The sequence below is a fragment of the Dreissena polymorpha genome, chromosome 10 (genome assembly GCF_020536995.1).
Source record: "Dreissena polymorpha isolate Duluth1 chromosome 10, UMN_Dpol_1.0, whole genome shotgun sequence".
NCBI lineage: Eukaryota > Metazoa > Mollusca > Bivalvia > Myida > Dreissenidae > Dreissena > Dreissena polymorpha.
In genome coordinates this window covers 43,602,980-43,616,814 of record NC_068364.1, presented here as the reverse complement: position 1 = coordinate 43,616,814, position 13,835 = coordinate 43,602,980, and the positions used below count along the sequence as shown (strand labels likewise).

The following is a 13,835-nucleotide window of genomic DNA, read 5'->3' as shown; positions in this document are numbered from 1 at the left end:
ACCAAACAGCTGTTCAAGACTATCGATTGATTCACCAAACAGCTGTTCAAGACTGACGAAAGAATCACCAAACAGTTGTTATAGACTTACGTTAGACTCAACAAACAGCTGTTTAAGAATGACGATAGAATCACCAAACAGTTGTTCAAGACTGACTAAAGAAGCACCAAACAGCTTTTCAAGACTGACGATAGAACACCAAACAGCTGTTCAAGACTATCGATTGATTCACCAAACAGCTGTTTAAGACTGACGAAAGAATCACCAAACAGTTGTTAAAGTCTTACGTTAGATTAAACAAACAGCTGTTTAAGAATGACGATAGAATCACCAAACAGTTGTTCAAGAACGACAAAACAATCACCAAACAGTTCAAGGTAGACGATATAATCACCCGACACGTGCTAAAGACTGACGATACAATCACCAGACAGCTGTTCAAGAATGACGATGTTATCACCAAATAGCCGTTCAAGAATGACGATGTAATCACCAAATAGCCGTTCAAGAATGACGATGTAATCACAAAATAGCCGTTCAATAATGACGATAGAATAACCCAACAAGTGTTGAATACTGACGATATTATCACCAAACGACTGTTCAGGAATGTAATCACCAAGTAGCCGTTCAAGATTGACAATATAATCACCAAACATATGTTCAAGATTGACGATAGAATCACCAAACCGATGGTCAATCTGGAATACTCGTCACCAAGTAGGGTCAACAACTGGTCCAGTGAAGTACAGCAAGTACTGAATTCCCAAGGCAAAAGTTATCATGTGGATCAAAATGTATTACCCCATTTGAGAATTTGATCGTATTGCAATAATTTCTACATTATAATATGACAACCTGATGTCCATATTTCGACGCGGATAACTAACTTTTTAAGAGTAATGTTTGTGTTGAACAATTGGTTAATTTAAATTTTGTGTGCAAAACGCACAATATGATGGCGATTGAGTTGTGTCATTCTACCTCTGCTAGTTGAAATAGGTCGGTATGCTGATGTGTCTGTTAATGAAAAACTGCAAAGTGTGTGATAAAAGGTAAGTTGAAGACGAGAAAAATGTATGGTTGTTTGTAGCCTACAGATTGACCCTAGAAACTCAGAATACTATTTTATCCCATTTTCAACGCGACATTGACGGTATAACACCTTATGGAATATACTAGCCTGTATTCAACACTGTGGGATATACCTGTCACGTGCCCTGTCATTTGAAAATAGTGATAGGATGGCATAAAGGTCTTTATTTAACTATGCTAAAATAATTATTAAAGACCCTAGATGCAAAATCGCCAATTATTGAGTTAAATGGATTATTAGATGGATTTTAAAGGATAATTAAAGGTAAGATACTAGTTCGAACGTGTTACATTCGTAAGATTTTAAGCGATTGTTAAGAATGAATTAAACTAATTGTTAGGCTAAGGTTAGTTAAATGTCACGTTGAAAAAAAAATCAAATGGGATAAATAGAATACTAGGATTAGCGTTGAATACAGAGAAGTTTATGTTGCTCGGCTCGAACACCGAAAGCGCTCGCCAAGGCTCGCGCTCCCGGCGTTCTAAGCGTCGCAACATAAACTTCTCTGTATTCAACGCTAACCTAGTATTCTCTATATATTTAATTAAGACACAGCAATTAGTGTAAGCAAAAAATAAGTAAATTTAATGTTGCACAGTAACTACGACAAAATTGCAGAAACAGTGACGTAATCACTATTGATGGTCAAAACAACCACAGCGAGATATTTCTATCCTTCAATTGAAAACGATTATAGAAATGAACAATAATGTAAACATTGCTCAGATTTTTAATAAGCAACACACAAGTAATCATTCCACGAATTGCAATAGTTTATCATCGATATTAAAGATATAAATTACAGCGAGGAAATTGAACACTCAAAGCGTATATGTCATAGTACGAAATAAGCAGATGTTATCTTTGAACAAAGCATGGATACTTGTATAGCACTTACTCTATGCGGATGAATTGTGAAATGTTTCAAGATTGACTGTTGCAATGGTATCCTATTTCTATCCTATTTTTCTACGAAATACAATTCCGTACACGAAAGAACATTTTTCCTAAAATGCATTCCCCATTCTGACATTCCTTTGGTGTACGATGCAAATTCCAGAAAATTTGAAGAACATAAAGAGAAAGCAGGATGTACTCATTCGATAGAAGAACTTGTTCCTTTTTTGTACGTTCATTTTTTGTAAACCCACAAAGATGTGTGGAGTGGCCGAGTATGGGGTTAGTTAATTCCGTTGTTTGATAATAATTTGAGTTGAGACAAATCCTTTCTTTGAACAAAATAACTGAAAAAGTATAACGTATCGAATGTGAAAATAAGCACCGAGAAAACGACGATCGGGGATTTGACCGACTGTGTTAATATATGGTCGTCGATTTGACGTGTTTAGTAAGATGAACTACAAAGTCTATTTTGCGTATTTAGCTTTTAAGCAGCCTAGTTTTCATATTTATTTTGCCTAGAAATCACGTTTAATTAGTAAAACAAAATATTCAGACTCTTAAGCATTGTAAGCATATTATGCGTCATGTTTAGCATAATTTGCATTCTTAAAATGTTTATTAAACTGGACGGAATAAGCCGCCCATGCAACATATTAAATCTAGCAAGCATCCCATTGAGTATATTTAGCCGTTTTTCAAATAACTTGGCCGAAGTATCAAGCCTGCTGAGTCGTATTGCTGCGTGCAAGATTCTTATGTCCAAGATAATATTTAAACATAAAATGCCAAAAGTATTTTTTAAAAAGTCCAACAAGAACCAATTAAAACAAATTAAAGTTTAATGGTGATGTAAAAAAACGGTTGAATTTATTACGCTTGTCTGCATTTTAAGGCCATGAACGCTGACCATTCTTTTTTTAAATTATGAAAGTAAAAATATTTCAATTATGTTACAAACAGAAACCGATATTAGCTTTAAGTGACTTTTCTTTAATAACAAATGACATTTTAAATTGCTATGCATTATTTTTTGTGTACAAATGCTCTAAAGCGGATAACCGCTCCTTAACTTTCGCGCGCGGGCTTTGTTGTTCCAATAGCGTCATGCTTATACTCATACTTGTCACTTTGTATGTAATTGACATCTCGCCATCTGTCAATCAGATTCTTATCTAAATATCGATCGACAAATCAGCGATCGATAAATCGGTTGCTAACGACCTGTCCGCAATTTTCTAGACAAGCTGAATGCCTACTTCTTATTTATTCACTGAGTTTATTTTTTGTGTTCGAAATAATAGGAAATGAAACAAGTGAAATGGTGTAAATAAGGTTTATGTTACGAAGCCAGTCGGTATCAGATTGATAAGTTAGGGGAATTTAATGTATACCATTTCCAACGCGGAAATGGGGTCTTGACAAGTGCGAGTGGAAGCTTCAATGTGTCAAATTACCATACTTCCCCTAATTATTTATAGAAAATTAATTTATTTCAGAAACTGAACATGTCATACAAGAAATATTAAGTATGAATTATATAACGTGTATATGGAAACTAATAGGCGAAAATTGGTATTTGCGTAATCAACGTTAAAAATCGCAGTTTTTGTCAGAGAAACAAGTGAAAACTATTTTATGTTACTATTTATTAATTAAAACGTATCGACAAATGCCACCGTTTTGATAATATGTACTTTTAATTATAATGATTGATATATGTCCCATATGCAATGTTAAATATATTAATGATATCACTTTTATACGTAATAACAACGGGGATTTCGGTACCCGCTCGGTGTCAGAAAGAGTGTAAAACTTGAGCGAAACCCCAGTTATAAAGCGCTTTCCGTGTCAAATACATGTGGAAAAATGTTTCGTTGGTATTTTCTTAAATAACATAGGTAAATACCAGTGTATAGGTTTTACTTTATTACACATACCGACATTACACGTAGTAACAGGTTAGATTTGGGTAATTGCGCAAGCGTTTGGAGCGTTTTTAAAGTATCGAAATACCCGTAATACATACCTAATGTTCTTTATAAACTCATAGTTTTTGCATTTGCATAATACATATATGACACAAGCCCCGTTTACCAGTGTAATAGGGTTGAAAAGAGCCCATACAAATTATCCGGAGTACCGCGTAATCTTTAGGCAATCTATAGGCAAAGAAGCCACTTGGGTGTTAGCTTGTCAAGGTTTTCTAACCGCTAAGCCACGTGACTAAGTGGGCGGAGCGTTCATTGTCCAGGCGAGATGTAAATTTGCAATAAGTTCCTCGTGTTGCACTCATTATAAAAATGAACAATTGGTCATGCGCAAATCATTGTCTATTGGACAGCGCTGCGCAGAACCACGTATACGCCATGAAGACGAACATTTTGTTAACGCTCGCTCTTGTGATTTGTTTAAATGCAGGTAAGACCAAACTATGATAATTATTGTTTGTGTTTATCTACACTAAAGACTTACTGAATGTTTAAGACAAAAACGGTCAATTCAAATGTATGGATTGGAAAAAACTGCTGTTAATAAAAATATTCTTTCTCAAATTTGTGTTTGTAATGATTTATACCTGTTTTATCTAATAGCATAGACGACCTCGATATATTTACCACGATAACATGCACAGCCAATTTTTGGACAAGTTGAATAAATCATACCATGAAATAATAGCGAATCGTTTTATTATGTCATGCTTTAAAGAGGTATTAAGCTAGATTGATATATCGATGATATTTCAATAATATCCCCGGTAATATACCATCATCTGGATATTGTGATGTTCATCTAATTGTTTTAGGTGTATTCTATAATTATTTTGTCTCTGCGCATTTATTTCGATGGAAAGAATATGTATGTCAAAAGATGCCATATAATTTTTCTTTTTCTTTTCTCCTTTAAGCATGATACGGAAATACAAAACAAGATAGAGCACAATTTTATGTCATACGTTAAAGGGGGCCTTTTCACAGATTTTGGCATGTATTGAAGTGTGTCATTAAATGCTTTATATTGATAAATTTAAACATTAGATCTACAAATCTCCAGTAAAAAATCCCTACAAGAATAAAATAAAAAAATAATAAAAAATAACCCGCAACAGGGCTCGAACCACTGACCCCTGGAATCCTGAAGTAAAAAGTTTTCCACTGAGACCACTCGGCCATCCGTGCTCATGCTATGAGAAGATGTATTTTTTTACTTTATATAAGCAATCCTCGTAGTTTCACAAAAAATCACGACGACAATAGAACTTTCTAAATTATTCTAGAGGATGGTAAATGTTCAGCAGTATTATTTCCTCTCAAATATAACTAAAACGAAAATTTGCGAATCTGAAACAACTTTTTAAAATTTTTGTCAATTTACCAAAACGTGAAAAGGCCTCTTTAACACAAACATATTTTTAAGTACAAGCTATGTGTAGGAATATCGGAATTGTTGTTGTTAATCTAGTTAATGTTAAGGGTTAGTGTGGAAAATATAATATGAAAAATAAAAAAATAAAGTAAAGTCGATTTTTAACATTTCGCTAAAGTCTGTCATTTAAACTTTGTTTTAAATCTCAAGTTTGTGGTTGAAATATTTATATTTTTATCAGTCTTCTCGGTTAAAAAAATGTATAAAAACACGAGTTCGTAACATTTGTACAATGTAATGCACTTCATTTGAAATTCACTAACGATAAACTAGTATACTAAAGCTTATAAACTACTGAAAATTACAAGTTACAACTTTTATCAGTGATTACGTTAAATGTTGACATAAGTAGAAACTAAGCAATTTTAATGTAGATGTGCATGCGGCGTCATTGTTAATAAAATAATAACAAAACAGAGAGATCCTGTTTCATTATTAATTTAATATAATATATATCATTTGGGAAAGAAATCATCAAAACTGACACAGTGTCCCTAAAGCACAGGCAATAACTATTTTCTGTCTATGTTTCGGGTAATGAGTCTGCGTAGTTTCAGAGGGATAAGTCTATCCCTTACTTTATATCGATAAATGTATATCGCTATATAACTTGTGTGTTTTTAATGCGACATGAACTATACAATTATATAGATATTTCATTGGTATGTTTGGTCTGTTTATAAATACAGACATTTCGCTTTTAATTAAGATGAAATTCGTACTTAATAAATATATATAAGAATCTTTAAGCAGGAAGTTGACCATTTTAGCCTGATTTTCCAATATGACATCACTGTGGATATTGTAATTAATTGATCAAACAAGACATTGACACTTCATATATATATGAAGTTCATCATGATTCTATGTTTAAAAAGGGTACGTTTTTACCCCTCCCATACTAAAATTACTTCTTTTCAGGATATTGCGCTGCCGTTAAGTGTTACAGTTGCAGTGGCTGTGGTGATCCTTTTGGCAAGAATGCCAATACACTCACTGATAATTGTATTCAGTGCAAGAAGACAAAGACAGAACTGTATGGCGTACAGAGTAAGATAATTATATTTCAAATACAACTTCCTAAACAGAAGCAACACCAAAAATTGCATCTATTATAAAAACTAAGACAACTTCAAAAAATAAACAATCAATTGTATTGTCTTAGTTGTGAGCTGTGAGCTTGTCTAATATTTATACATATTAATGGGTTTTGAAATCATTTGGCACAAATTAAATTATTCGATGGGCCCCGTGTTGCGCTCGTCTTATAAGGTATTCGATGTTAATTTTGCAAGAAAAAAGCTTACTCGGACGAAAAAAATCATTCATCATGATATTTTATGATGAGTTACCAATAATGACAACCATTAGGACATAGCATTTCGTTCGTAAAACCTGTCTCTCTAAATCAGAGGTCGAGGTAACTCTTTTAGGTCAAAGATCAAATTTGGCTATACACAGCTTCTTCAGGCTGTTACGTTTTCATTCATGATTTGTTTAAACAACTTACAACAAGTGACTACCATGAGGATTTTTAGTGTTAAGTATATCAACCGCTCAATAACTCATAGGTCAAGGTCAAACTCAGTGGTCATGTCAAATTGTGCCAAAACAGCTTGCGTTTTACGTAAGCGGAGGTTTTCAGACAAAATGGAAATGTGGGGAGGATGAGGGTTTCCGTGTCTTATTAAGGTCTACCGTATTGTTCTTTTACAAAGTTTGTGCCTTTTACTATGTTAAGTCTTGAATTATTCGAGTCAATGAATGTAGGTGAGCACTTAAGGACCATAATGTCCCTCTTGTTAATTTAAATGATATTTTGGATATCCATTATGAGTATTTAATCGGAAACCTCTTTTATAAAAAAATATGTTTTTTTGTCTACTCCCATAGGCGTGACACGAGAATGTATAACAAAAAATTTCCTAAATCAACTTTTTGATCTTGCTCTAAACGAATGCAAACAAATGGATCTTCTCAGTGTGGAAACGACCGTGTGTTACTGCGGCACCGATGGATGCAACGGAGGCTCATCACTCTACATCACCATGGCGACCGTTCTTGTCCCACTTCTTGTGTTGGCGAAACATGTTTTTAAATGAAATTCATGCATACAATTTCTCGTTTTACAACTGCAAAAACGCATTCCCCGAATTTGTGTGTAAACTACTGACCATGACATTGCCAAAGCATGTGTTGTTTTGTAATTACTATTTAAGCCTTTGCTCCTGAAAGTTCTGTATACTCGAATCTATACCGATTTTGTGTTAACCTTTGAGATTGAAATACCGGCAATAACTTGAGATTTTCAAAAAGCGCCTGTTGTTTGTTATAATTGCACACACGTGTCATCTGATTGTGAGTATTTGCAATCGACATGCCATATAAATTTATGGATGTATTAAATGTTGAGTTTTCTTTAATACGAGTACTTTTAGTATATTGATGTATAATTACATTCTCTTGCATGATAATTTAAAAGCTGCATTCTGATTGAACAATCCACATTTTTAGACCTGTTTTCTATATCCCGATGAACCCACACCATATTTAAAAAAACTCGTTGATATTTAAATTATTTATGATTAGAGTACTTTTTTATAACACGTGTCGAAAACAATGAAGTTGATTTTTATTTGTCCACTGATTTCGGACTATTATGTCTTAACAAAATGTAAAATACTTCTGACACACTAGCATTTTATACACTTAATTTTAAGATGCGTACAAATAGATAATATTAAATACATATTTGATTAAAGCTGAACCAATGAAATAAATAAAAAAGAAATGCTATTAAAATTCAGACATAAAATGTTTTCAGTGTCGTAAGAAAATTCTTAGACTGCCAGTGCGGGGTTAGTTAATTAGAACTAAACTTGTGCGGTGGATCAACGTATGGAAGATATGACTGAGTTATTGTTCAAATCCAAAAAGACACGGACGCACGCACACAGATGCACACACGCTTATTTTTAACGAATCACATACCTGTACTGTTCCAACCTCCACCACCCTGTCTCCACCGGTACGAAACTTCATCAAATATGTCATATGGGCGTTTCTGGTCAAATGCAATAATACAATTTCTGGGTCTTCAGTTGTCTTCAGTACAGAAACATCGCTATTCATGGCAAGTGATCATTGCGAAACAGTTTGCTACAATACAAAAGCACTTAACACAAAAAATACAACAAAGGCACAAAATGAAAATCAATTCGGTTACTGTATTGGAACAGTCAATGCAACAATTTTTTTAACCGGTTTGGTTTTAAATAGGATGCCCTAAACTTAACACTTGGCTCAGAGGTATTCACAAAATATTAGATTAAAAATAAATTAAAATCATAGCTTAATAACTCAAATTCAATACAATCAAATCTATTTCGAATCAATTATCGTTTAGCAACTATATGTTTGGTTGCATTTGAATATATATTTTATTTTCATTCCACAAAAACCCATGCATGTCCCGATATTTCCAGTAATTTACTCGAGGCATATGTCTTCAAAGGGACTTGTTCACAGACTTGTTATTATATAAAAGCTCTTTTAAAATATCGTAAACAATTTGAATTGCAAAACAAACAATTTAACAAAAGTTTGCTGTCCCCGATTTTCGAAATCGGGACCTTAAGGGTAAAATCAAACCAGTTTCAGAAGATTTGGAATGGTTATTATCGTTATTTTACTTGGGTCCCACGTTCATTTTAAAGATTGGTGTAATAAAGGTTAAAAGATGTTAGTCGTTTCAATACTACACTCTTCTAAATAATTATGGATTCTAACTTTTAAGACTCATTCAAAAAAATGCATGTACGATTTATCAGGATTTAAAACCCTATACCGTTATGTATGTGAGGTTTAACATATGAACAATCATTTAAATCAATCCGACTGCCTTACCCAACAGGCCGACCTGATGCTCAACGTATAAGGGTATTTATATAAATAAATAAATAAACAAATAAATAAATAAATAAATAAATAAATAAATAAATAAATAAATAAATAAATAAATATAAATAAATAAATAAATAAATAAATAAATAAATAAATAAATGAATAAATAAATAAATATATATATATATATATATATATATATATATATATATATATATATATATATATATATATATATATATATATATGGAGAAAGATATGTGTGAACAACCAGATACACAGATACAGTATGCAATTTGAGACTTCGGCGTTGGCGCCTAGCTACGATGCAGAATGAAGCAGACATATCGTGAAATCCCCATCCCCAATAAAAGATGGTTCATTCACAGTTGTATACCCCACCCTAACACCGCAACACATCTCCAAAGTTGGAACAGTTAACATACACAGAAGGGACAGTTACATGAACATTTATTTACAAACATGAAACCATAGTTGTATTTGGGCACGATCCGATCAGGGTTCATTAATACCCTAACACTATGTTAGAGACACTGCGGAAATATCCAAAATGCCCAAGATGCGTGATGTAGCGTTGGCGTTCAAAGTTTTCGCTTCATAAATATTCGCACAAAAAAACTCAAAGTCAAAGGTGCGCATAGACAGCTTACCAGCCCCCTAAAAAAGTTTCTTCCAAACAAAACCTTTTGTAATAACGAATATTGTCTTGAACCCTTATAAGTTCCGGAATGTAGAAAATTATGACATGTTGATACGCGTTTATCGATAAATTCTTAATATAGTTCAAATAAATAGAAACACATATTAAACGCTTTGCGGTATTGTGCAGAAGGCATGATGGACTCATGTCACATGGGCTTTTTCACGTTTTGGTAAATTGACAAAATTAAAAAATGTTGTTTCAGATTCGCAAATTGTTGTTAACGTTATGATATTTGTGAGTAAACAGTAATACTGAACATTTACTATGCTCTTAAATAGCCATTATATGCATCTTTTGCATCTTTTGGCGATTCCAAATCCTGAAAATTATAAAGCGTTGCAACGCGTAACGATTGAATAATTTGGAGAGTTTCGCTGTTGTCGTTATATTTTGTCAATTTACGAGGATTGCTTATGTGAAGTATAAAATACATTGTTCAATGTATGGGCACGGATGGCCGAGTGGTCTAAGTGGTAGACTTTTACTCCAGGACTCCCAGGGGTCAGTAGTTCGAGCCCTATTAAGGGTTATTATTTTTCTTTTTTAGTTTTATTATTGATCATTTACTGGAGCAGTGCATCAAGATAAAATCCCACCAAATTAATTTCCCGTGTAAGAGAATGTCATTGCACTTCGACTTTTGCGAAGACATTTACTGCAACAATTGCATTAACTATAACTGTTACCATTATCTTATCGGGTAAAACAACAACAACAGTAAAGAACAACAACAAAAGCAACATTGTTAATAGAACATAGTTCTTGAATGGATTGCTACCGCTCACTGTCCGTATATTTTCCTCAATACAGGCAAATGCATTATCCAGTATGTACCACATTTGCTAAATCTTTTAGGAAAGTATTGAATCTTTTTGGTGTCATTTCTTCTCTTTAAAGAGTTTTGTCTCCTTAACGTAAGCCGTTTATTAGTTTTACTTTTACTTTATCATGATGATGACAAGATGTTTTTGGAACATATCTCGGACCTTTCCATTTATGACGGCTGGAAGCTAGAAGGTGTCGACTTTGTCCGCTTCCCTTACGTTTGCAGTTAGCTCTAAAGGTTCTGAGAAAATTCCTTTATTTACGAAGTTTTAGCAGAAGACGGATATATTACTTTGGTCGAAATGACTATCCACATCCTATTGGTTTTACCAAATGGGCTCATGTAAGATTACTGTAACAAAAGCGAAATATTGTACTTGTATGACAGGTATTTTACTATCGAACTTGGCATTCACTTTTTGCTTTAGGTTTGTCATTTCTCAATTTAAATTGACGTACAGATTATTTGGTTAATAAAGTGATAGCATAAATAACAATATAAACAAACACCAACTTTACTTAAGAACCGTTTAACAGTCTGCATATAACAATCTTGATGCAGTGACTCGATCAAAATGTGTGTGTACCCAACCTGACATCAATGCAGACGTCTGGGACAATTTCCTAGAATTCCAGATTATTTGGGTCCCGTTTTCTGTTAGCTTTTTTTTGTGGGGGGGGGGAATTATTTCCTCACCCACCAGACACTTCCTTTAGTTGTTTTAGCGCAGGGGTTTCGGTCGCTTAAGTTTAAGTATGACTTTGACAACGCCGGGGCACCTTAAAATAGTATTGCGCTTATATTGCGCTTAGAAGCACTGCCTCCTGCAAGCATTCTTTTCCAATTAAGTTGCTAAAAAAACTCAACCAGAGCGATAATACTGCTGTGAAAGCGTATTTCTTATATCAACATGGTAACATACACTTTAGTCAGTGTACACATGATCAAATTGGCTAAAATCTTGATTTCAAGTTAAACATACACTGCATTCTATCACCGCGTGGCACTTACAGTAGGCAGAGTTTTTTTCCCGCAGTTACATGACAATTGAAATTCTCAGTTATTCTTGTTTAAGAAATGACACTATGAATGATTAATAAGAACACATGGCATTCTTCCATTCATAATTAACATCACACACTTGTTAATTTGCATTATTGTACCAAAAGATCAAGTATATGTCTACAAGCAACCTTTAGTAATTGACAGTATCTAACTTATTTATTCTATTAATTTTATACATTTCATGTTCCATTGTTGCTGTCATGGATGTCACTTGAGTGCCAGACTTTGTTTTATACAGTATAATATGGCTACTTCTATTAAGTAGTACATGATGTATGGTTCTTTAACTGTTTCTGCATATACGATGGAATCAGGATTGCAATACAGAGGGCATATTCTGCTGCTTTGATAAGTGAACATTTTTGTCCAATTCATTATTGCTGACAACGTATTCTGTTTTAACATAAATGGTCCAATAAATATTTGCGCATTTCAAGATGTAAAAATAAACCAAGGGTCCAGTAGGTGTGTTTGCAGGAGGCCACCTGGTCCCCTTGCTTTGTCGATTCTCTTAGTCCCCAGCCTGATTTTTAAGGATTTTTAAAGTCTGTCATCTTTGTTACTGTAATGCAAAACATATTTAATATATTGGGATACATAAACAACATGGCAATATGCTCGTATCGATTTTCCTCAAACTGATAATATTTGAACCCTTATTCGATTTCCCACAAATAAAAGCAAGCAAAATATTGTATACGACGCATTTTGACAGTTTTAATGGAACTGTTTTATTGATTGCAGTTGGATAAACAAAAACTAGAACTCTACCTTCAAGACAAAGTTATTATATTTACCATTCTACAAGGAGGCGTGCCGAAATGAGGCTCGTATAAATGAGACCATTTATGATCAAGTGGGGCAAAGCATAAGGGGCCTTCTAGAAAGATGTAGACACATATCTGCCACAATTGTGGTTAAAACTAGATAAAAATAGGCGTTTTGCATTCATTAAGTGTTCGGAACAATTCAGAATATTCATGCATGATAAGTATAATTTGGAATTTAATAATCCTTTTTAGGACTATGTATCAGCAAACTTAAGTGTCAAACTCAAGTATTAATTACATCTTAGTATCCTTTTTTAATTATTTGATAAAATATAATACATACTTACATGAATCTGATTTGCATGATAGCAATACATTTAATAAAGTTATCACATTACAATTGGAAGTGTCATACTCAGAAATCAATAACATCTAAATATTATTATTAATTACGCCTGATTTGTGTGATAGCGATACTTGTGAAAAATATAATTCAATCGCAAGTGCATTTTGATTGAAATTAAATGCGCTTGAAAAGTGTATTTTTAAAATTCATTTTGATGTTTGTATAATTGGAGACGCCTGTAGTCTTTCAGACAACTGTCTGTTGATGCAAATCCATTCAGGCCGAGTTTCGGGATTTATCTGAAATGAAATTGAAGTATGGGGCCCCCTATATGTCTGCTCCATCCTGTTAAAATATGTCCAACATATTTTAAAACTTTTATTCTTAAATTCAGACACACCCAACGGCTTTTTATTCGCCATTGACACTTGTATAGAGGGATATACAGTACATTTGTTCTATTGATATCTGGGGTAAGTCTGAACATTGGTCCGGCCCGTTTAATACATGGCCGCCTGGAGTGGGTTAGTTTTTCTTATATGGCAATAGTACAAGTAACTGTACAACCGTGTTCACATTATAGAAGTTACGTTTTTGGTCCAATCTTTATAAAAGTTAAAGAGAACATTTGTTCTATAATAGCTTACCTGAGGTCGAAAATGGTTAGGGTTCTTAAAAAAAAAGGGCCGCCTGGTGGCGTGGCATTTGTCCATATATGGCTTCAGAGAAACCTTGTTAACACTCCACGAGTCTCATTTTTAATGCAATCTAAATCA

The 13,835-nt window shown here is 33.6% G+C and overlaps 1 protein-coding gene across 1 annotated transcript; it reads left to right on the top strand.

Moving 5' to 3' along the window:
• Positions 1-4,310: 4,310 nt before the first annotated feature.
• Positions 4,311-7,848, top strand: LOC127846991 (uncharacterized). The gene is made up of 3 exons (XM_052378469.1): positions 4,311-4,420; positions 6,347-6,475; positions 7,319-7,848. Exons 1-3 carry the CDS (start codon positions 4,369-4,371, stop codon positions 7,525-7,527), a joined length of 390 nt encoding a protein of 129 aa, XP_052234429.1. The 5' UTR covers positions 4,311-4,368; the 3' UTR covers positions 7,528-7,848.
• The last annotated feature ends 5,987 nt before the right edge of the window (positions 7,849-13,835 follow it).